This window comes from Chionomys nivalis, chromosome 2 (genome assembly GCF_950005125.1).
Source record: "Chionomys nivalis chromosome 2, mChiNiv1.1, whole genome shotgun sequence".
Taxonomy (NCBI): Eukaryota; Metazoa; Chordata; class Mammalia; order Rodentia; family Cricetidae; genus Chionomys; species Chionomys nivalis.
In genome coordinates this window covers 94,701,881-94,726,639 of record NC_080087.1, presented here as the reverse complement: position 1 = coordinate 94,726,639, position 24,759 = coordinate 94,701,881, and the positions used below count along the sequence as shown (strand labels likewise).

At 42.2% G+C, this 24,759-nt stretch overlaps 1 protein-coding gene across 1 annotated transcript in view; it reads right to left on the bottom strand.

Moving 5' to 3' along the window:
- Positions 1–5,007: 5,007 nt before the first annotated feature.
- The window catches only part of Fbxl17 (F-box and leucine rich repeat protein 17), a 465,950-nt gene continuing 446,198 nt past the window's right edge, over positions 5,008–24,759 (bottom strand). Inside the window, exon 9 of the mRNA XM_057758272.1 lies at positions 5,008–7,675. Within this exon, the coding sequence (XP_057614255.1) occupies positions 7,535–7,675 (141 nt within the window). The 3' untranslated portion in view covers positions 5,008–7,534. The remainder of the gene's footprint in view (positions 7,676–24,759) is intronic.

Sequence of the window (24,759 nt, the reverse complement as noted above, 5' to 3'; positions counted from 1 at the left end):
CTCCCACACACACCTCTCTCTTTGATGGTTTTCAAAGCAAAATGTTTCAAAATGTTGCTCTTTCACACAATTCATTAATTTCTCTCAGACACCAAGACACCTCTCACCTGCCAAAGTGTATCCGAGACCATCTGGAGGTGCGTCCCTAACTCTAGCCTCTGGCTGATTCAAGCGCCAAGTTGAAGAAGAAGCAGGGTTACACATTCAGCAGGACAGACTGATTCCAAGACAAGCTTCCTTCCTGGCGCACGCCTGCTTCAGAACATAGCCCTTACTTAGAATCTCTAGTAATGGAGGTGCCTGTGGCTTAATTTTCACATTAAGCTCAATTATTTGTTATCTCCAAGTGTGCTTCCCAGTGTTTGTCTCTCTACATCCATGAATCCTATATTGTAATCTAATTTTTGATTTACAATTGATGAAACAGTTTAATAAAAGCTCCATTTGAATAGAATTAGGAAGATGTCTTATCCCCACCCATTAGTAAGTGACTCAGTTGCAAGATGCGGCTTAAAAAGACAACAAAGATATTTCCATCACCAAAGTCAAGATTTCAGGCTTTTTTATACCATTTATTTGTATAATTTCTTTCCTTCTTTTTCTTTCTTCTTTCTTTCCTTTCTTCCCCCTTTCTTCCTCCCTCCCTCCCTCTTTCTTTCTTTCTTTCTTTCTTTCTTTCTTTCTTTCTTTCTTTCTTTCTTTCTCTTTCTTTCTTTCCTTCCTTCCTTCCTTCCTTCCTTCCTTCCTTCCTTCCTTCCTTCTTTCTTTCTTTCTTTCTTTCTTTCTTTTTCTTTGTCACTATTGTCTGTAGCCAGTCAGACTCATTGGGGGCAGCATCTATGTATGAGACTGTTCTGTTTAAAAAGCCTTTAGTTGGGGACTTATTTTTCATTTTCTACAATGTTTATTACAGAAAGCTGAATAGGCTGCATTCTGTAGGCATCATTTATGGCTGAATGGTGCATTTGGGCATGCGAGCGTGCATCCGTGGTACACACACACCCCAAGGCACAGGATGGAGAGATCTCAGGCTAGAGAAAAGTTAGCCAGCGCCATCAGCCTGCTTGAGTGTCCCCAGGCCACTTTCCGTCAACGCCTCTCATCTTCAGATCTTTCAAGTGACGCCAAACTGTGGAAAGAGTTTCGGAAATGCATGACCATCTCTTCCATCCTGTAACGAATAGAACAGCTGGATCAAACAAGGCCAGCTCTTTTGGAAGCCTCTCTCTCTCTCTCTCTCTCTCTCTCTCTCTCTCTCTCTCTCTCTCTCTCTCTCTCTCTCTTCGCAAGCCTCTTGCATCCTTACGATTATTAGGAAGCTCACAGGACTGTGTGCCCAAGGGTTACTTCTTAGATGGCTTTAGTTTGGGAAAATGTTTCCGCAGATGGTTGCATTTTGGTGACCGAAGAGTCCTGTGTAGTTGCAATGTGTCTATTAAAGGACTCAGGAAAGCAGAGTTAATTTTAGCAGAATGCCCACTAGAAAGAACCTTCTATTCACTGACAGTCACATGGCTAAACTGTGGTTTATTCATGTGATGAAAGGAGCAGGCCCGACTCTGACTGATTCTCCATTTTAATGACTGACCATCAGATTGCCAGCTGGCTTTGATACATGTTTATCACCCAATTAAAAATGAAGAGGACATGTTATCAGTGTGGTGACACTTTGGTTTCAGTGGTAATGATGAAATACATACGTCACATGAATTCTTTTCTGCACCTCACACACAGGCGTCCACTTGAGACTCCAGTAATGGCTGGACAGACAGGAGGTTAGACAGTGTTGTGCTGAGACCACAGAAGGACCACAAGGCTGTTCTGCCTCCTGCCTTAGACAGGAGACAATCAATGTAACCTGTTTGTCACACAACTAATGTCTACTTCTGTGTGAGTGGGAACTTTGCTAATAGGGTTAACAATTCTTGCTATCCAGTTAATCAGTTTAAACCAGACACAAACCTATCATTTAAAACCTTAGTATTTGAAGAAGATGGAGTTGTTATACATCTGAGCTGTATGCATAGTGAGTGCTGTATCGCTAGACATATGTATTACAAGAACACTGTCTTATGGTACAAAGGCAAATACTGTGGAAAGCGCCTTATTTTAACTTAAGTTCTGTCCTATATTCTCACTCTACTGCCCTCTGCCAAACGCATGAGTGTTTGCCATCACCTTCTTTCTCTGTAAATACACGTGCATATCAAAGGACATATTATTTTTGATTGATTTGAAATTTAAAAAGTGGTGCAAAGTTTTAAGATTCATCCAATATGGAGCTGGAATTTGTTTTCACGAGTTTGTTGCAGTTAATAACAACTATTAGTTGCCAAGCATGGGGCATACACCTTTACTGCCAGCACTTGGGAGGCAGAAGCAGGAGGATTTTTGTGAGTTCGAGGCCAACCTGATCTATATAGTGAGTTCTAAGACAGCCAGGGCTACACAGAGAAACCCTGTCTCAAAGGCAAAACAAAACCCTTATTAATTATTGCTTATGAATGTCATCCCTATGTATCTTCTGCAGCATGCCTTAGGGTCCACATGTGTATGCTTTTCTCTGAGGTACACCCGTGAGGGAGTGGCTGCATGTGTAGTCACCTTTGTAAGATCGGGGGCAAACACGAGAGCTATCTCCATTGCTTTGTTCCCTATACTTAGTCATGCGTGGCTTTGCTATTGGTCATCAACTTCGTATTTTGGGGTTTGTATTCATGAGAACACAGATTGGAGAATGCTTTCCACGATTATTTGGGCATCTGTATTTTCCCTTCTGCTCAGTGCCTATTCACATCTTTTGTCCATATTAACTCAACACTAAGGACCTTTGTATATTCTGGATTCTGTTCATTCGTGAACAACTTTTTGTTACAGATATTGCATGGTAGCTTCTGATCTTAGCAGGGCATGAAGCTTAGTTACATGTTTGTCCAGCATTTGTGAGGACCTGGGTTTCACTCTCAGCATTGGGGATGTTACTCTATGTATTTATTAATAAAATGTTTTGTTAGCTACCATGTGGGTGCTGGGAATGGAATCTGGGTTCCGTGCGACTGCAGTTAAGTGTTCTTAACTCCAGAGCCATTTCTCCAGTCCGTAAGAAGGAGTTTAAAAAGTCACATCTTTCAACTTCGCCATTGATCTAAAAAGATGTAAGTGAACATTCTATTGTAACACTATAGCCAACTAATTCTTAGATTATTTTATTGATTTTAATACATTCCTTTGAGCTTTTCGACAGTCTTGGAAGATACTCTTACTAGATATACCTAACTCAGAGTTTGTTTCTCCCATTCTAGAAGAATCGTCTTATGCTGTCAGCACTCTTCATTTCCTATGCTAAACGGTAATAAAACCGGCAAAAAGAAAACGTTCCTTAGGTTTTGGTTTTTTTTTGGGGGGGGGGGGGAGGTTTGGTTAACAATGCGTCCTATTTGTATTAGTTTCCTAAGATTTTTGTAACAGAAATAATGAATTATTTTGAACATTTTCATTATATCCATTTAAAAACCACTCAGAATTTGTCTTATTTGGTGTTAATGCATACTGTCGTTTGAATGTCTGTGTCTCTTCCAAGGATAATGTTGGACGTTTACCCCAACAGCAAGAACACTGAGTGAGCCACTAGAATGCGACAGCCGGCCATCTTCCCCATGGTAATAACATCAACGCCTTCTCAGACGGGAACAGAGCAGTTTTCTCCCCTCTTCACTCTGTCAGTCGAGGCCATGGTGGTCGAGGTACCTTCTTGGAAGCAAACACTGGATTTGTAGTCACCAAACTTGCCTGTGTGGCTTCCTAATCTCCAGAACTATGAAGGATAGCTTCTATTATTTAATTGGTGAATCTGTTATTATTTTTTTTAAAGAATCAATGTTAAAGCAGTTTACCTGCTAAGTTGTATTTAGGACTTCACTGGCTTATAGATTTTACCTATAATTTTGTGGTTAGACTAGCTTCGTAGAAATTAGACCCACTTCAGTAAGGCTTTGTCCACTGCAAACTATTAAAATTGTACTTATGAAACCTCCTAATGTTTTATCAGTTAATTATTTATTGGTGTGTGTGTGTGTGTGTGTGTGTGTGAGTTCATGTGCCATAAAGCACAGGTGGTCAGACAACAAGAGAGAATTGGCTCTGTTTTTCCACCATGTGGGTGTTAGGGATTAACCCAGGTCTTCAGGTTGGAGGTGAGTGTCTTCATCTGCTGAGCCATCGTGCTGGTCCCAGTGGTCAACTATCACGCCAATCTCCCTCTGCAGCATCACGAGGCTGGATAACTCTGTGTGAGCTTCTAGCCTGAACTTGACTTCTCTTCCTGCTTTCACATGTGCTTTCTCTGGTTTCCTTTGAGGTCTCCTTCTTCTCTCAGTCTCCCTATCTTTGGAGTGTCCAAAAACACAATGCTCACTTAAACCTCTTCGTTCTCTGTCTCAATAACAAATGATGACTTTAGACAGGTCCGTGTTCTGATGACAGTCCCTATGGCATCTCCTGCCCTATTTCCAAGCACACACTCGACATAGTCACTTGGACATCTCCATACTAACTCATCTATGACTGCAGTGCAATGGGCTCTTTCTGAATTCTGCCCGTTTCTACCTATGCCGTACTTCGATTCACTGCGTGGTGTGCAGGCTGATGCTTTATTCAGTATGAGCAACTTGAAGCTGGGAATAAATTTCATTCATCTTTAAATCCCTTGTACCTAGCACGTGGCTGCTACTCACTAAGTATTATATTTATTTACTTGCCTTTGGGGGAAAATGAATAGATGACTAAGCAAATGACTAACCACGTATAAAATGGGATTTTAAACAATTCACTTGTTTACATTTATGAGGTCTGAGTCTTGTTTCTGAATCACGCTTATCATTCCGGATTAGTCAAAGCTATGCAAGTCTGCAGTGAAACACACAAGGGCACCGAAGACCGTGTGCATCCCACCCAGCCACAGGGAGCTCATTTAGTGTCTAAAGTAAAACAAAAGACACGGAGTTCGGTTTCTCTTTTATTGCAACCCATTGCAAGGTCAAAAGATTCACAGAAATATAGAAACTACAAACTGGGTGAATTTTCTTTATCCACTCAAAAGGACATTAAATACAAAGGATCAGACTTTTCCACTGCAGCAATATATTTCATAGGCTTTATTCTGAAAGTATTGTTGACATTTGGAGAGGATAAAAAGCCCCGCATTAAATGTGTTCACATGTATTTATGACAGTCTAAGCAAAAAAGGAACTATATTGCCCAGAAAAAGTATTTTAAGCCTCATTTCAAAGCGTCTAATGAGAGCACATTCAACACTCTCCACAGGGTCACTGAGGTGATGCTTTTCTTGGCTGTTTTTTTGTTTGTTTCTATGAGATTAATACTTTGAGGCTGGATATGATACTTCTACAGAGTTCTATAAATGAGCCAAAGCAGCTTCCCAGTTCTGTTGCACAGCTTTTCTGTATTATCAGCATCTTAGAGAGTAAGTGCAGCCCCCACCCCCAAGCTAAAGCGTGTTAGAGTGCTGGGCTTCAGCATCAAAGAATGTAACATTTACAGAATTCATTCTACCCTCTGAAACCACTGACGACTTCACCAGAAAACTCCAAAGATGATCTCAACTTTGAACTGAAATCATGCCATCTATATCAAAGATGACTTTTCCTTCTTTTGTCCTTTTGTAGCTCTTTAAAATATAATGTGACATATAAAAATTAAACTTTTGTTTATTCATTCAAGCTACTATTACTATGCACATAGTCTTATAAATTACTTTTGGGTTAAAAAGCAGTTAAAATATTATGAAATAACATTTTTAGTAGCGGAGAAATGGATACAAAATGATATAGTTCAATGTATAAGAAGAAATGTAGTTTTCTAGTGGTAAACAACTTTTTCTTAAACAATTTGTGTTTCTTTCAAACTAAACTAGCAACCTGTTTGGCTGTTGAAAAAAAAATTCCTGATACTTGCTCAGTATTTATTTTTAACTGATTGGAATTAAAGCAAAAAAAAGAAAATGCCACATCAGAAGCATGTTGACATATTCGAAGGAAACCACCATTCCTACAGGAAAGTAGTTCTCGTCTGTGAATGGCATTCAGAGCTCGTATCACTTCAGGAGCATCGGGATTTATAGGAAATAAAGTCAGACCTCATTGTAATTGTCAAAGACCAAAGACTACACGAGGGGAGAATAAATAGCAAGTTCAAAGGTCAAGGTTTTGCTTCTCCTACCATGAAAGTTAATCACTCTTTAGCTTGAAGAGGCTCCCTGCCGCCTGATTATAGAGCAGACACAGGAGAGGTTACTGGAGCCCAAGTCCCTACAATGGATTAACTGGAAGGATGTGTGAAATCAAACATATACTCATTTTCTGATAGCAACTGAGAGAACTAAATGCTGGGAATATTTAATTAAACTAAAATACTTATTTCTGGCAAGTGCAAACAGAATCTTAATGAACAGATTTTCTACCTCTCTCCTTAACTCATATATTAGCTAACAGTAGATCTCTGCAGCAGCGTGAGAACTATTCAAAATTATAACATGCATATATCCAAAACCTGTTCTAAATCCCAATGCAAAAGAAATATTCAATAGGAAGATTGTCTACTTACATCTCATTCATTAATCTTCTACCAATGTGACTACTCCACCTCAGAATATATTTTCATAATTACCAATATTGCCAAAATAATGAAATGATCTCTAAAATTTTTAAAATAACTGCACACCATTAATTACATTCGTGGCTTCAATGTGGATAATGTTAAGATGAGCCCCAAATGTCACTAAAATATACCCTGGCCAATAACTACCCACAAAGTAAAAGCTAACAAGGTGTCAATGTAAAACCAACTAAAATATTTATTACTCAACAGAAAAGCATTTACAGAATAATGAATAATTAACTTTTGTGAGCTGGCCAGGGATTGTTGCCTCCATATACAAATTTACAAAAGGCTTTATTTATTCTCTCTAGTTCCTAAGGTACCCACAAGACAGCAAGTTGACCACCTGTGGGCACAGCGAGTCAGTCATTACCACTGGGAATGGCATGCTCCCCCCATGGCTTCCAGGAAGGTGCCTCAGTCAGGATATAACTTATCAAGACATTCACTGAGCATACGTGCACAGACATGAGGGTCCACGAGTGTGGAACTGCAGGTTTGTCTCCTGTTCTGGTATAATCGGAAGTGAACAGCGTATTCCATCACAAAAGAAAGCCTTTGGCTGAGCATCTCCAAGATGTGGCAGAACTTAGACACTCAAAATAATACACCCAGTTTTCTGACTTGAGATTTCACAAAGTCTTTTTTTTAGAGAAATAAACTTTTGGATTAAAAAAAAAGTTTTTATGGTTTTCATAATCTTCCATTTTTAGGAACACAAGGCAGCTCACCTGGGGACATAACAAGTGCACTTATGCTATGCAGTATGCAAACAAGACACAAATAGAACACGGGTCCAGACAGACAGGTGGTGGTTAAAACCGTTACCCCAGCCCCGCCCCCCACTGCTCTGCCCTGCTCAGGAGGAAGCAGCAGACATGTTGGGGGTCCAGCCCATCTGGTAGGCTCTCTCCAAGGTCCTCTTGCAGTCCTGCAGAACGGTGCTGAAGGTGATGTGGGGGTACTGCTGCACCAGCTGCTCAACCGTCACCTCGTTCACCTGGGAGCAAAGAAGAGCCACGGTCATACACAGGGACTACCAGTACCACATGGGGCGTGCAGTGCAACAGGAACTGGGCTCTCCCCTTCCTTTCCGCTTAGCGGCGTGAGGACGTGTTTGCTGGAAACATATGTTTTCCTTTAGTCTGACGCCTCTGATTTCCCAGCACTACATCTGCTCCTATGGATTTTTAATTAAACATGATGTCATGAAATCAAATGTACCTGCTAAACATAAACGACTAAATGACTGTGATTTGCCAAGACCTTAGCAACGACCATTAAAAAGCCAGAGCACGGAGGAAGGAAACAAGGAGGCGGCATGCTGGTGTACCTTTGACTTCCTCACCCACAGGAGAGCCCTTCAGGATGAACGCTTTACAGTGGGCGAGGGGCAGGGTGGCTACACAGGATTCCAGATAGAAGGGCAAGGGAAAATGTTTGTTTTTCTTCCCTTTAAATGTTAAGACATTGCAAACCCCAGTCCCTTTGTGAGATGGGCTGAAATGCGAGGGATCAATAATTAAAACACACATAGCTGGCAGGTCAGGGATGGCCCCAACAGACCTTAGCCGTCAAAGAAGCCACCGTGATTCTTGATTAGACAAGGCAATCAGACAGGCCTAATTAAAACTAACACCTTTACAATTGCTGTGCTGTGAAGGGATTAATTTGTCGATTACTTTTAAGCTGACTGCAGTTCATATCACAGAAGTAGACAGCTTCCTTCATCCTTTAGATAAATAAATGATTAACCTAAGAACCACAACTTATAGGTAGCTTTATTTAAAATCTTTATTGAACACTTGGGCATTTTCGAATATATCAATATTTCATTTGTACTGTGTAAGCTATACTGAGTTAAGTCTGAATGAAGATATTTGTGGTAAACATTTTTGAACATCTTTCTTGATGTTCATTATTGGAAATCATCACCACCGCAAGAAAAACAACAACAACAAAATCCCCAAAGCCTGAACAATCCTAGAAGCCCTAGCTGCTTGTCTTGAAAGTAAGCTTAGAAGTATACCAATCATTCGCTTATTCTCTTATCTGTACTTTTCCTAACAGGTGACTTGAAACTTAGGCAGGGCGTTATTTTTGTCTAATACTGAGAACTGCCATGGTCACTTTGTGCTGGTGACACTTAATCTTCATCAGAGGTTTTAAGACAGGGTCATTGCTATATAACCGGGCTGGCATCAAGCACAAGATGCTAAATCTTCCAAGAGCTAAGATTTTTAGATATGGACCTCCATGCCCTGCTATCAGGAAATTTTTCTAGTTATGACGTGCTTGTTCAAATCCTTCTCTCTCTCTGTCTCTCTCTGTCTCTCTCTGTCTCTCCCTCCCTCCCTCCCTCCCTCCCTCCCTCCCTCCCTCCCTCCCTCCCTCCCTCCCTCCCTCCCTCCCTCCCTCCCTCCCTCCCTCCCTCTCTCTCTCTCTCTCTCTCTCTCTCTCTCTCTCTCTCTCACTGGATTGCTCAGCTATGAAAACAAGGTGAAGAGACTTACACTGTAGACCTGTTGTGAGGCTTAGATGTAATCTTATGCCTAGCACCACGACTGACGCAAGGAGCCCCTTGAACGGCAGTGCCAGTCAGTGCAGCAGGTAATCGATGGAGAGTTACTTAATCCAGGAGTTAACTGGGGATGTGTATGAGATAACCCTCTCTTCCTAGTGCTAATCAGAATCATTCCACTTCTAGATGTATCCGAAGTAAGCCTTCATAAGGGTGGTCACAATGCTCTCAAGAAAACAGTCACAGCAAGGGCAATCTTTAGGGTATACTTCCTAGGCAGGACGACTGTTCTACTGGATGATTTCAGGAGTGGGCAGCCCAGCTTCTTGAATTGTGGACTGTGACCTCCACAAGTTGTATAGATAAATGTGAAGGTTTTAAAGTCTGGTGGCAGGTGGTTTCTGAGCATGCAAGGGCTGAACATTGATTTAAAATTAAATGCTATTTCAATCAGAGATGCTTCTGGCAGTGCTTGTCCATACTGTATAGTGTGAGTTCATGGAGGCCTTTGGTTCTGAACCCACAGCACATGAACTCTGCACTGTGTATGCCAAGCAGCACAGCTCCAGCGAGGAAGGCTTCCTAAAACACATGGTCTCATGGTCATGCAGCTAGGAGCTGCAGTGTTTCTACTGCACATTCAAGGTTTCTGCTCTTAAAGCTACAGAATGGTTTAATTACTAAAAGCAAAGACTTTTGTCTATTTTTCTACCACCATGTAAGTGTCAAATTTAGATTGTGCATTGTTAGAATGTTTGATTTTTTTAAGTTTCATTAAAAATTTTCATAAATGAATTTTGGTGTGGGACAGGACAATCTCTAATAATTTCTAAAATGGCTCTGGATATACCTCTGCCATTTTGAACTATGAATATGTATTTATGTTTCTGGCACAGACAATTATAAAGTCTAAGTCTCAGTCAATCTGAAAAGCACTGAAGATGTTCTATAATCCACAGTAGCTAATACTCAGCCAAGACTGGATTCTTCTCCTAACAAGTACACCCACCTCAGCAGGGTCAACTTGCTTTCATCTTTTAAAAAGTGGTAAGATTGTTTGTATGCCAAAGTATTGTTTTTAAATGAATTTCTCTGTAATCTCTGATCAGCAAATGTTTGATTTGTAGACCTATTTTACTAGTGGATATGCTGGGGTAATGTAACGTTCCGTATGATGAACAGGGATGTGCGTGGCCAGGGTTTGAGAAGGCCTGATCTACGAGGCTTGCGGGTTTAGGATCTCTGTGTCAGGGGGCTGTGTTCCTAACACACTTGCGGGTTTAGGATCTCTGCGTCAGGGGACTGTGTTCCTAACACATTTGCGGGTTTAGGATCTCTGCATCAGGGGACTGTGTTCCTAACACACTTGGATGAAAGCAGCTTCTCTGAGAGAATGCTGGGAAAGGAGAGCAAGATCACACAGTCCAGAAACTTAGCAGGAAGGGACTACTCACTAAAGCAGGCAGAATGGGGGACAGAGCACACTGCACCTCCTTCCCAAGCCACACACGGCAGGGCAGTTTTGTGTATACCGCCGACAGGTAATTTCTTTGGAGAATCAATTTTAAAAAGAAAAAAATACCAGTGTATAACTTCTCCAGAAAGAGGAATGTAATTCACCTTAAGCAAACTCGATACCCAGAGACACAGATTTATGAAATGTATAAATTAAGGTAAGTATTTTTCACATTAGCAAACCCTTTCAAGGGAGGGTTAATTTATTTCATCAGCTCCCCTAATATCACTTCCTTTGATTCAACGGAATTTAATTTATCTGTTTCTTTTTCATGAAATAAGGTAAACCTGTATTTAAGAATAGAGATGCTATCATGGAAATTCTCTGGCTTTCATAGGATATTAAGAACAGGTCGGCTCTGTAGCTGTGATGGCACAAACAACAATGGCGGGCCTCAGCAGATAACGTGCGTCTTCTCAGCAACCCTACTGCTAACTGTGCACTGTGAATTCCAGAGAACGCAGAAGAGAACACGCAGACAAACCATTTTAGACCTTGGCTGGGGAAATGTTACGCAGGGAGAGCGCCGCTATGCTCTGTTTTTACTTACAATGTCTCCGGGTGGTGCTAATGGTAGATTTTATATGCCGTTGTGTTCACTGGCTCCTCAGAAGTAAAGGTGATGCTTACTTCTTCTTGTAGACTCTAAACGTGCTCTTGAGCAGAAGAAGGGCTTGAGCTTGGCGTAAGTCACCAGGGGAAGCCAAGCCATCTTCAGTCTTATACTGACATACACACGCCTGCAGAAATTTTGTCATGTGCCATTCTACTTGCTAGGGTGAAGGAACATTCTCTAACTTATAAAATGTATGTAATATAAATGGGGGAATAAAGGTGTTTTAAACATAATCCCTCATAACATCTTTCCTTCAATGGTAACTAATTTACTTCACATGATATTTTGGAAAATGAAGTGTCTTCCTAAAGAAAAACTCAGAAGTGTTATTTGAAAAAATTACTGTGATTGAAAGGGAAAAAAAAAGCATATGCCCCAGGTTTTTAAAAAGTATACAAGAGAGATTAGATTTTGTCATTCACTCCAAAGACAGCATAACCACGATCTACATCTTCAAGATTATTATAACTCTTTTTAAAGTAGTACAATTTGTCTGGTATTTTAATCTATTTTGAGTTAACATCTATTAGCACTTTTTGAAAATGTGAGGCAATTTGCTATGCTAATTAAGGTAAATCATACCATAGTTTCAGTATATTGCTGCTGCTGTTGCTGCTACAGCGGGGTGAGGAGAGAACCTCAGAGTCCAGAGATCCAGTGTAAACTGCCCTCCAGTGCCTTCCCTTCTTATCACATCCTCATCAACATCATCAACAGGAAGTTCCTGCTAAGTACAAACCTAGGCTAGAATTCAACTATTCCAAAAAATATAAGATCTCATAAAATATGCCAAAGAAACCACAAGCATCGAGTGGTTCTACTTTCCTCATTAGCACAGAAAATGCTTGTTGGAGACAAGAAACCAGCAACTGGAACACATTAGGTCAACAAGAAGAAACTACTCCAAGTGATTTGTTCTTTAAACTTTTCTGACGAATTTTTTCATGTGTGTGGTACATGCATGTGACAGTGCGAATACGTGTGTCTGAGTGGCCTCATGTGGAGGTCCCAACACTGGGGTTACAGACACGTGGAGCCCTGGATGCTGGTGATCTGAACTCATGTCTCCATGATTGCAGAACTAGTTCTTATCTTCATCGAAGCATCTACCTTTCCAGCCCAAAGTGCTTATCTCTTTAATGGAGAAAGTTCTAGTCTAGTTTGAGATAGCGATAATAGCATGTTTTTCTTTATATCCAGACTGTAAGTTCCTTGACAACAAGCAGTACTTCCTTCAACTCTGTTTTCCACTCAAAACACACTGTCTGCTGTTCGCAGCCAACCAAGATGCAGATTCTACAAGGGAGCAGTCGTGTTTTGTTTGGGGCCTGGGGCACACACCTGCTATGCAGTACACACTCGATGTGTATCTGTTGGCTTGGTGATACAGGAGTGATCAGGAGAATTTGTTCTGTGTACACAAAAAGGGAACATGCCAGTACTGTGCCTAGTCAAAGCTAAGTCTTCACCAGACTTTTTAAAGTCTCCATCTGACCTCCATCCCAAGTCCTTTAACTACTGAAGTTTCTGTGATGTGAGATTCCCCTCTGTATGCTGTGAATATATTTATTACCACTGGTTAATAAAGAAGCTGTTTTGGCCTATGGTAAGGCAGAATAAAACTAGGCAGGGAAAACTCAATTGAATGTAGGAAGAAAGAAGACAGAGTCAGGGAAATGCCATGTAGCTGCCTAAAGAGAAAGACACTGGAACCTTACCGGTAGGCCACAGTGTCGTGGCAATACACAGGTTAATAGAAATGGGTTAATTAAAGATGTAAGAACTAGCTAGGGAATACACCTAAGCTATTGGCCAAACAGTATTGTAATTAATATAGTTTCTTGTAATTATTTGGGTCTGGGCAGCCAAAAACAAAAGTGCAGTCTCAGCTTTCCAATGGTGCCCACTGTCTGGGGCATGGATCAACATAAGACCTAAAAGAAAGTTTAAGAAACAAAAGAGGGCTTCTAGACTCACAAAAATGGGAGTCAAGCGCAACTTCTTGTAGCTGCATTTTTTTTTTCAGATAGACTGCGTTTGTGGGCCACAAGCAGAGACGCAGCTCCTTTAAGAAACTAAGGGCATGAATGGCTCTGGCTCTTTCAGGAGATCCTTCTACAGAGCACTTAAGTTTTTTGAGCAGAGTGCTACAAGTTGCTTATTGGTGACATAGACCCGCTACGTCCCTCGAGCTGGGGCAGTGAGCATGGCTTGCAGAGGTGGTAAATATACCTCCTTAAAATAAATATTAAAAAAGTAATAGAGTAAAAAAAAACATGTAAAGATGGAAAATACAACAAGAGTCTAGATTATGTATGTTATTGGGCTTTCTTTGAATTTTTTGACTTCTAATGAGTTAAATGAAGGGAGACATTTGATTGTGGGAGCTGCTAGGCTAAACCAACATAAAGGTGTCTTGACTTCAAAATTTGAGTCTAAGGATATGTTGCCCTGGAAAAGAGGTTCTGCTTTTGTTTCCACAGAAGATGAGAACCTGTGGATTCCTTCCAGGCTAATGTGGTTTGATGGAACAAGACCCCCTGAAAGGTCTCCATGAACCCTAAAAATACTTCACCCAAAATACAGCAGAAAGCAATTTAGATAAAAATACACCCAAATTCCCCAAATAATTGTTTATAAATGTTTGTTTTCATTTAAAAGGGATTAGGTATAAATGGTCACAGTCAATTTCTAAAAAAGATAATAATAAGGGGAATATAATATAGAGATGAATACTTTGCATTGTTATGGATCCTGGTCTATTGGTACAAGTTTAAGGTTGATTTTGGTTGCACTTTGTACATTATTTCTGCTCTTGTTTAAGGTATTGAGTTTATGCAGCTCGTTTAAAAATGTAATGAATAATTAAGAAATGCAGATGAATAGAAAGTCATCTATAATAATCAAACTTTTAGTTATGTTAGGTTTTCTAGATAAATAGAGATATATTTCAGATGGATAGGTATTCTTCAAACCTTTCAAAGAAAGACATAATGTGGCATTTAAAATGTTTTAAAAACTTAAGACTTTTCTCAACAATGAGACATGCCTGCTTTGGACAACACCAATCTACTTCAAGAGGTTGATGGGCATTGAAGAAACTCATTATGAAATTTGCTTAAATGTGACATGAAACTGTTCTTGCCTGCACTGTTTGATTGTATGCTGTACAAACTGGACATGCAGGGTCCACAGAAAAGTGACTGCTGAACTTGCCAAAGGATGGAATGATCCTGCAGGGGTCCTGCTTCACAGAAGAAACTGCCAGACAATCTGCAGGACACAGAATAAAGTGACTGACAAACTGCCAACACAGATAAAACAGACTTTCACATTTCCTGCTTCATGAAAAGTCTGATGGATGCTCTATACTATGAGCCTGTAGGTTGATGGGTGCCTACAATGTTACAGAATAACTTTGGGTGACTGTCCAGGCAGTGAGATTCTAGAACTTTGAAAGTTGCTTACAATGTATTTCCTGTAATATTTTATCCTTCTGGAGTCTTTGATGGAGTTGAAGATAGACAGTTACAGTTTTCTTTAGTTATGATAAAAGATAAACTAGATATGAAACTTTCCAAATACAAATAAACTAAATAATATAAGTGTAATTCTTACTTGATACCTGTTTTGTTATATATAATTTTACTATACTAAAGTTAAAACCTTCCATTTTATTTAGACAGAAAAGGGGAGATGATGTGGATTTCCCCTCTCTATGTTGTGAATATATTTTATTACCATTGGCTAATAAAGAAGCTACTTGGGCCTATGGCAGGGCAGAACAGAGCTAGGCAGGGAAAATTAAACCGAATGCAAGGAGAAAGAAGGCAGAGTCAGGGAGATGCCATGTAGCTGCCAAGGGAGAAAGATGTGGGAAACTTACTGGTAGGCCATACCCTCATGGTGATATATAGATTAATAGAAATAGGTTAATATAAGATGTAAGAGCTAGCTAGGAATATGCCTAAGCTATTGGCCAAACAGTGTTGTTGGAGGATGGTTCTTGTTCATTCCCAGATGCTCAACTAACTTAGACCCGAAATAATCACACAGAAACTGTATTAATTAAATCACTGCTTGTCCCATTAGCTCTAGCTTCTCATTGGCTAATGCTTATATTAATTTAACCCATCTCCATCAATCTGTGCATCACCACATGGCAGTTGCTTACGTGGAAATATTCCCAGCATCTGTCTCAGGCAGAGGATCCATGGCTTCTCTCACTCTGCCCTTCTTTCTCCCAGCATTCAGTTTAGTCCTTCCCGACTACCTAAGTTCTGTCCCATCAACAGGCCAAAGCAGTTTCTTTATTCATTAATGGTAATCACAGCACACAGAGGGGACTCCCACATCACAGTGTTAAAATTAATATAGTCTCTGTGTGATTATTCAGGTCTGGGCAGCTGGGAACGAAAGTACAATCTCTGCTTACATTCCTCCTCATCCTGACTCTTGGATTTTATTGTTTTGCTCCAACACCACCTGGTACTTCTTTACAGAAGCACGTTTCCAAGAGTTTAGTGATTTTGCACTCATAATAGTGGTAGAGAGACTGTTGCCCTTACAAGGCTGTCAGGCAGCTCTATGAAATGACTAAACTGTACTTTGGGTTGATAGATGGCAGCCCTCCTTCAATATCAGTTACACACAAAGCAACAAGAAACAGGTTAAATATCTTGGATGTAAACAGGTTTCCAATACTTTACAAACCCTACATCTTAGAAGATTTGATGATTGCAGCATTGTGGCTTACTTAAGATGGTTAACTCAAGAAGGCCTCATGGAAAGTCTGAAAATTTCAAGACACTTAAGGTCTCTTCTGATGTCAGTTATTTGGTGGTAGAGAGAACAAACAATGCCATCTGTACCTTTTCTTTTGGGGGGAGGGGGATGTCTTGGAACTGATATGGCTTCGCTCCTCCATGAGATAATGAATAGAGTGGTTTTCTCTAGTTGTTGTTGTTGGTTCCCTGTCACTGTAGTGTGACAGGCGGCAGAGAGTACAGTCCCAGGTTAATAGAAATTACTGAATCTTAACAACTGCTCCCAATACTCCCTGCAGATTAGATTTCATGTGCTGGGATAAGATGGAAGTAAGCTCCTTACTGTTTACCTTGGCAAAATATTTTTTTTTTTTTTTTTGGTTTTTCGAGACAGGGTTTCTCTGTGGCTTTGGAGCCTGTCCTGGAACTAGCTCTTGTAGACCAGGCTGGTCTCGAACTCACAGAGATCCGCCTGCCTCTGCCTCCCGAGTGCTGGGATTAAAGGCGTGCGCCACCATCGCCCGGCTCTTGGCAAAATATTTTAAAATGTGTGTTAATCTTTTAACTGTAATGAGCAGTAAGCTATAACAAAAGTATATCCCTGTTCTAGATAGTCTTGTACCCGGCAACAATTTCTCTACCACCATCATGAATGCAAAATCACTGAACTCCCGGGATGGAATCTCTACAAAAAAGGTACCTGGAGGTGTTGGAGAGAAAATAACCTTGTGTGTGTGTGTGGGGGGGAAAGCCATATGATGAACATCGACTACTTTCCAGTTGTCTGCATGCGAACATGTCATGAAAGGATGCCATGTGGTACAGTCGAAATCAGTAGTGTCCAGAGTGAGCCAGTTAGAGTGACCTCAGGATCTTAACACATAGTGCTCTGGCACCTGCCTAACACTGCTGAACATGAAGCGTGAGTCCGACACTCATCTGTCCTGTAAGACTTTCTAGCATTGAAAACAAAGATTCCAGTTGGGATATAAATACATTTCCAAGCACCTGACAATCTCTTCCATAGGGCTGTTCTGACAAATAATGGATGCCACTGGCCTGCAGGGACTACTATGGAGCTGTGCGTGCAAGAGACAACGAGGTATGGTTAAAACAGGGTGAAGCTCAGGGCTATAATGAGGGCCCTCTTGACAAAGCCAGCTTGGGTCCGGCACCCCAAAATCAGAACGGCTTTCTCTCCCTTCTTCCCAGCGAAATGTTTCCTCATGTTCCATAGAGAGAATGGTCGGCAAGATGGATACAGGATGTGCTGCCTTGGAGCTTATAACACAGCAGGAAGACAGGTAATGACTGCAGCAACAGCAAAAGCTGAGAGGAGAAATGCAAGCTGTCACAGAGGGAAGTCCAGAGCAGGTGCTCCAGCATGTTGGGAAATGCCTCCCAAAGACAGGGTATGTGCAGGACTTTCAAAAACAGTGTCTGTCCGTGTGCCACATATATTAAATGTATACATAGTGTGCAGATAAGAAGGAAAGCCTGTTCTGTAGCTAGTCTCTACTTTGTAAACTGCAGTGCACCCCTGGTTCCCAATGGCTCTGCTCTGAGGAGGTGAGAGGTGAAGAAAATAGTCCCACTGTGCAGGTGGGAAGTGCTCATAGCACACACAGCACACTCAGGGCTTGCCTCCTAATTCAGGACTCCAGTTCTGACACTGGTCTGTCACTGCTCACAGACTCCCTGGGCAATGTCACTCAATGCTAACAGCCCGAGGGGCTAACTCCAGGCAGCCCAGAGGCAGAGTGTTGTCTCTGGGGCAACTGACCCTGGAGTCTGCTTCTGTTAACTGGATCTCTGGGAAACTATACTGGACATCCATGGTATTCACTGGGTGCCGGCAAACGTCTCTCTATGCTCACGCTGGTGCTCTTTCAGCTACTTCCCACAGGCTCTGAAAGTGGTGGACAGTTACAGGAAGCTAAGTGTCACTCAAAATCTGCATGTGATGTGATGGCCCATCAGAGTGCAGTTTACGACAACAAGATACTGTTCCCCCTTGGTGCTGGTGGTTGAACCAGGACACACCAGTCAGCCGGGCAAGTAATCCACCATGATTTTCCAGAACCTGCCATAGCTAACAATGTGCATCGGTTCTCTGTGGAATTACAGAGATCTTAATGAATCCATTTCTCTCTCCTTTTAGCAGGATTCTTCATGTCGCCGGTCTAGTGACAAGCCACATTTTACTGTGCTTTCCCTATGGGCAGAACTGGAAACCAGGAATTCAATACCACTTGTATCTCTTTTGTTTAACATCAAGGTGAGTCTTAGAGTCCTGTTCCCAACTGTTATGTAAGCAGCTTTCCCTTTCTCGTCTTATCCAAGGCTTCAGCCAGGAGCCCCACAGTGATGCATACATAACAAACATATGAGACATGCTTCCTGATGTGGAATCAATTAAACTGTGTCTGTCATCAGGAACAGACAAGAACATAGTGGCTGTCATCCCAACTGATTATCAGAACGAGCAGGGCATCTCTTTAAAACCCTGGTGCCAGACCATCTCCCAGGCCACTGTATCAGTCTTTGTAAGGGATCAGTATTTGGAGGCTCTCAAGAGAGTCAGATGCACAGCACAGGTGGAGGGAACAGCTGATTCCTACCACTGGCACCTGAGAGCAAGAAGTAAAAGCAACAAGTACCCACCCCTTCTGTGACGCCCTCCCCACTGCACAGACTACGGGAGCTGGAGAAGGGGACTTGGAGGCTATAGTCATCTTTTTAAAATATTCATTGCTGTGCTGCACAAAAGGTTAAATACACAGGGTGTCTCTTTTCATGCCTGGCATCAGGCCTCTAACTGGTCACTACTGACTTTCCCAGCAGCTAATGGAGAACAAAGGGCCCGGAAATGCAGTTCTCATATGGACTTAGTGCTTCTGCAAGGAGCTATTCAGGGTGCGAGAGAAGCCACCAAAGACTGTGCAGTACCTTTAAAAGAGGAAACCTGTATATCTCATTGGCATCTTAAATGCTGCTTGCTAATCGCGGGGTCAGTTGGTCATGGAGCGCACATGATGCAGTATGTTTCCGACACAAAGCTCCATTTGTGGTTGAGCTCTTTAAAGACAGAACTTGGTTCCTTGGTATCTTAAGACTGTGAAATGCCCATGCAGGAGGGAGAGGGGCTGGGGGAGAGGGAAGGCAGGGCAGGCATGGGAGAAGAAGGAGCAGGGGACAGAGTGAGAGAAAGAGAGAACACAAGCACAGAATTCCTGAGTGATGACAAGCAAAATCCTCATCTAAAAATCCCAGAGCATAGGAAGAGACAGACCCAGAGAATGCAGTGACCCTGAGAGGGGCAGCCTTGTAAATTCAGTCAACTTTGTCAAATGCAGCCATTCCATTTCAGAATCGGCAATGATTGGACGCGCTATGCTAGCTCTGTCAATAGCACCATGGGCCTGGCTTCATGCTGTCTCTCTCCTGAAATGCAGGCTGCCTGTTAACACTAGCGCTGCTTCTATTCACTTGAATTAGCACAGGGAGAAAGCAGGGAAGAACCTGGGAGACGGGGATCACAGAAACGCCTGCAGTGTTAAGTGAGAATTGGCGCTCGAGGACCTGAAGCCTCTAATTAGAGATTAGTGTGACAGGAAGTCCAATAACCTGACTGTCAGAGAAAAAGTTAGTGACATTTTCATCCCTGGTCTCACCAAGCAATCTTCCACCGTGAAGGATGTTTCAAGCTGAGAGCAAGCTTTCCGGCCAGTCTGCCAGGCGTGATCATGGGCTTGATCAATGCTCCGGGCTACGCATTTGCACAGGCAGTACACATGAAAAACCAAAACATGGACGCAGGACACAGGGAGAGCTCGAGTCACCTAGAGGAGTCATCTGTGGTGCCCCCAATGCTTCAGCAAAAGAACAGCGATTTGAAAACCTGGGCCCTAATAGGATAATGAAGGTAGTCATGGTGGCAAGCACAATGTATTTATGGAACACATCTGGGTGTTTCTAAATTGAACTCTTAGAGCTAAGTTGAAAACATAATTGAGGGAGAAAACTCTCTACATCAAAATAAAAAAAGTTTCCTTTTGTACCTAATGGTTTTCATTTCTTATGCTTCTCAGTTTTTAGGTTTTATTGTCATATACAAAGGCTCAGGACCTGGTGATCACCAAGCAAGAGCCTGAGGAAAAGCTAGCTTCCTAAAACTGTATTTTCTGCCAGGCGAGACTGAGAGGTCTGACCTGCTTCCCCAAACAACTGATTATCAGCAAAAATATATTCTGGTTATATTCATCCAGAATCTGGGGGCTGAAGAAATGGCTCAGGGGCTAAGAGCACTGGCTGCTTTTCCAGAGGACCAGGGTTCAATTCCCAGCACCCACACGGCAGTTTACAACCATCTGAAACTCTGATTCCAGGGGATCTGACACCCTCATACCACTGCATATAAAATAAAGTTAAATAAATTATTTTTAAAAATCTGAAAATAAGTGTTTTTTTTTTTCTCTGTTTGGGTATGGTTTTGAGAAGCAGAACTGCACAGAAACCAGAGCATTCCAGGGCTGGACTAGCAAGAAGTTCAAGTGCAACAACACAGCAGGTGCCTGAGCTCTGGCTGGCTGTCCCGCAGGCCACTCCCAGAATCCTCTACATACAAGAAATGGATATTAAACCTAACTCAGCATCTTTTTTATTTGGTTATTTCCTTCAGTCTAGGTACCTTTTTTTTTTCAATCTATCAAATGGTTAAGAGGCAGTGGGTTCTAAATGTTGTCGAACTTGTTTTTAGCTATATAGTAATTTCAAACAGTAAGTCTTGGAGACTTTGAATAAAGACAGCAACAAAGGGCTGCTATGAATGAAGAGACCACATATGATAAACAGAAGGCAATCCACACAGCCACCCAGCCTCTAATACATATTTGTTTAACAAGTGATGTGGGCCTGATGCCTGTGTAGGTGCTGTTTTAAAGAACGAGAACTTTTTGTGTAATGAGGATGAGAAGGGTCAATGCCCCCACCTCAGCAAGTGAGAGCTAAGATTTGCTCACTTCATATGAGGGCAGTCCCTTCCTGAAATCCAGAGAATAGAGACACTGGGGGACAGGAGGGTGGTGGGAGATGGGAAAGTCAGCAGTGGTAATGGGGAAGACCAAAGAGCACCTCCTGGATTGGGATTTGCAATCATTTGATAGTTGCCAGGAGACAACAAAGCTGGAGACAGGGAGGTGGACGCTGTTTGAAGGCATCATATCAGAGCCAGGGTGAGGGTGAAACTGGAAAGAAAGGAGCAAGGAGAGAGCCAGGAGAACTGATCCTAGACAACCCTTTCAGGAGGTTTAACACTAAGGTGCCAGAACACAAGGAAGAGGATGGGGAAGGAGAGGAGGGTGCTAGGGGTAGGGGGTACCAGATGGCGCCAGCAGGGCTGATGCTGGACCAATGTAAGAGCTTTGATTCAGAAGAATCATTTGGATGTTCTCTTAAATGAGTGGACAACAAGTTGCTCAATAATCTAGTTCACGAGATTCAACTTGCCATTCTTTCTCAGGCTCCAGGGGCCGAGGGACGACTTCTTCACGTTTTCTCCTACCACAGTGACTGCAGTACATAGTGAGCCCGCAACAGACATTTATTGATGACTAACATACATGACAGAATTGAAAGAGAAAGGCTCTGCTCTCTGAAAACCTTACGAACAAAAGAAACACGATTCTCAGAGGGTAAGCAGGGCAGGAGCAGACAGCTTGTCACTGAGTGTTGGGACCTCAATTTTCCTTCCCGACTGTAGGAAGCCCTCAGTCTCATGGGCCAGTGAAGCCAGCCCTGTTGGTGCTTGGTCAAGGGTTAGTGAGCTGCCATTACCCCTTCTATAGCTAAATATAAAAATCACAATGCTATCCAGCCTCATTCTTTCATAGTATTACTGAAGCCAATTCAAAGCCCCAAGGCAAATATTGACTGTGAAGCAATGATGCTGTGGAGGTACCTTCAGGCAAACACGGCATAGGGCTACTGACTCTACAGTATTTGGGGGTGGAGGTGGGGCTGCAGACGCTCTTTCAGTTTGTGGAAAATAAGCTAATGTTTTCATTTACATCAAATCCCTAACAAGCAGCTATCTGCAGCACTGACATCTTACAAGATCCTACCAGAAGTCAATCTTCTCCAGAAGCAAACCCTAGTCTTATCTGGATCCTGACTGGCTTTTGATTGGCAGGTCTTTACCCTGCTCAAAACAGAGTCAAACAAATATAAAACCAAGTAGTCCTCAAGGGTTTTGCCTTCCTCTCTTTCCTTTTAATTAAACAGAATCCTGGTGACTGAAAACACATTCTATTATTTTGAAATATTGCTGCATGTGTCTCAGGAGACTGTTTTTTGCTTTTCAGATCTTAGCATGTAGCTGGGTGGTGGTGGCACCCAGCCTTAGTTCCAGCATTTGAGAGGCAGAGGCAGGAGAATCTCTGAGTTCCAGAGTTTGAGGACAGCCTGGTCTACACAGTGAGTTCCAGGACATCCAAGGGCTACACAGAGAAACCCTGTCCTGAAAAAAACAAAACAAAGCAAAACAAAAACAAACAAACAAAAAACAACCCTTAGCATGTGCATTTGTATTCAGAGCTAGAAATTATGATCCTGCTAGGGCACATGATGAATTTGTCATATAAAAGATTTCAAAGTAGGTATGCACACAAAAATAAGAACAATAGTTATACTAATGATAACCAAAGCTAATATTTATTTCTTGTTTATAGTGAACCTGACTTGTGCTCAGTGGTTTACTCTCATTTCAATTACTCTTGTATGACCCTCTGGGGCACAAGTTATTATCATCGTGTTTCAGGTCACTCTCAGGTGAGTCCGAGGCCCAAGATTAAGTTCTGAAAGGTCCTAGAGGTGGCAAAATGACAGAAGTGAAAAGCTAGCAGTATGGCACGGTGATGACCAGTGCTGCCTGTTCCAAGGAGGGCCACACCAGTGTTTTCTGGTTTAATGGCTGAGCTCGGGACAGGAGTGTCAGTGACATTCGGCAGCAGGGTAGATAGGATAGGAAGGAATGGAGATGGGAACACTTGACTGGAAGGAGGCTGAGAGATAACCTCCGAGTCTCAGCCCAAGGCTTCTCCCTATTCCATTACCAGGGATGATCAGGAGAGGGCTGTAAAAGGTATTTTAAAGCGCTCCTATGCGAAAATCCCCTGTGGAACTGTTTCATCAGCAAAAGGAAGATGCTGATGCTTCAAGCAAAGACTTCTGCCCAGAGCTTGGAGCCCCTGCCACCTCTACCTCTCACCACCTCCTCTCGCCCCTTTCTTTTGGCATACAAGGTGGGCTGTGCAGTGACAGGTCTCTCAAGACAGGTTGGTTACACAGGGTAGGTCAGTCACACCACTTCTGCCTTCGTAGAACAGAAAGTAAATTTTTTCAATGTATTTTTTTTTTTCAGCAAGGCATTAATTTTAAATTTTGGCTCAGGGCGATCTGAAACCAGCTGTGCATACGTGGGGGAAAAGGAGAGCCCGGCAGGTACTCAACTTTGTTTCATGGCTGAATTGCTACCAAAACAGTCCTGGACACAGTGCCCCACAAATTATTTTTCCCTTAAACTGATTTTTCCAGTTAGTTCTATGTATTAGTTACAGAACCGTCTATTATTTTCCCCATAGGGCTTTCCTGTTCACAATTCCTAAACAAGCTACTAAAAACCCCATTTTTTTCCCCACAGAAATATTTTGGTTGTTGAGGCCTTCTTGTCCCATAATTGTCTTCTGAGAAAAGCAGTTCAGTGGTCAAATTTTCCTGAATTAACTTGGGCACACAGTACTGGGCCCTCTGTATCTTCCGGCTGTAACCAGAGCTCTGGCAGACTGGTTCCTATCACTTGTTTTCCACATTAGCCATCCCTCTGCCACTTAAATAAGGAATTCTTCACGAGAGTCAGGCTTTCTTATGTCCTAGAGAAGATATTATAGCAAGCGACCTTTATCAAAATATATCACTTATTTCTCTCACCAACTGAGAATTTCAAGAATTGTGGCAGATTAGGAAGATGGTCTTGGGAAGTGAATTTTTGGTAAGAAATGAATTAATTTGATTATTTTCATGCTTTGGCCCAATAAGAGCGAGCCTCCGCTGGGCCCCTGGCCTGCAGGCAGCTGGGTGATCAACAGAGACCACAAAGGCAGCCCTCCTCCCCCAGCAGCTTCCCTGATCTTTGCCTGGTGGACGCTTCACGCCTGTGTAGTTCTAATTTATGTCAAGCAGAAATCAAAGGAATTCCAGGAGGCTTTGGTCATAGGACACTGGAGTGGACCATCACAGTCTATTTATGTCTAGTCCTGGAGTAACAGGGTCCACACAGCCTTCCAGACACCTCTAGTGGTCCAGGAGACAACGACAGCAGCAGAAGGCAGCTACTTGCCTAATGGTGAAGGGTGGGGGGGGGAGGGGCAAGGCAGAGTGGCCTAAGGTATAAACTGGGGTACATTTTCTCCTAGTTTCTAACTCTGCAGGAACATAAGAACTAAGCATTTTAAGTGAAAGCGTTGCCAAGAGTGGCTCCCTCAATAACGCTCTTTAATGATACCCCAGACGCTGGCATTTTCAAATCAAATGAACAGTGTGTAAAATTAGTTCTGCATGAAGTTAAAAAAAAATAGAAAGTGAAAGGGAGCTTTTAAAAGCTCCAGCA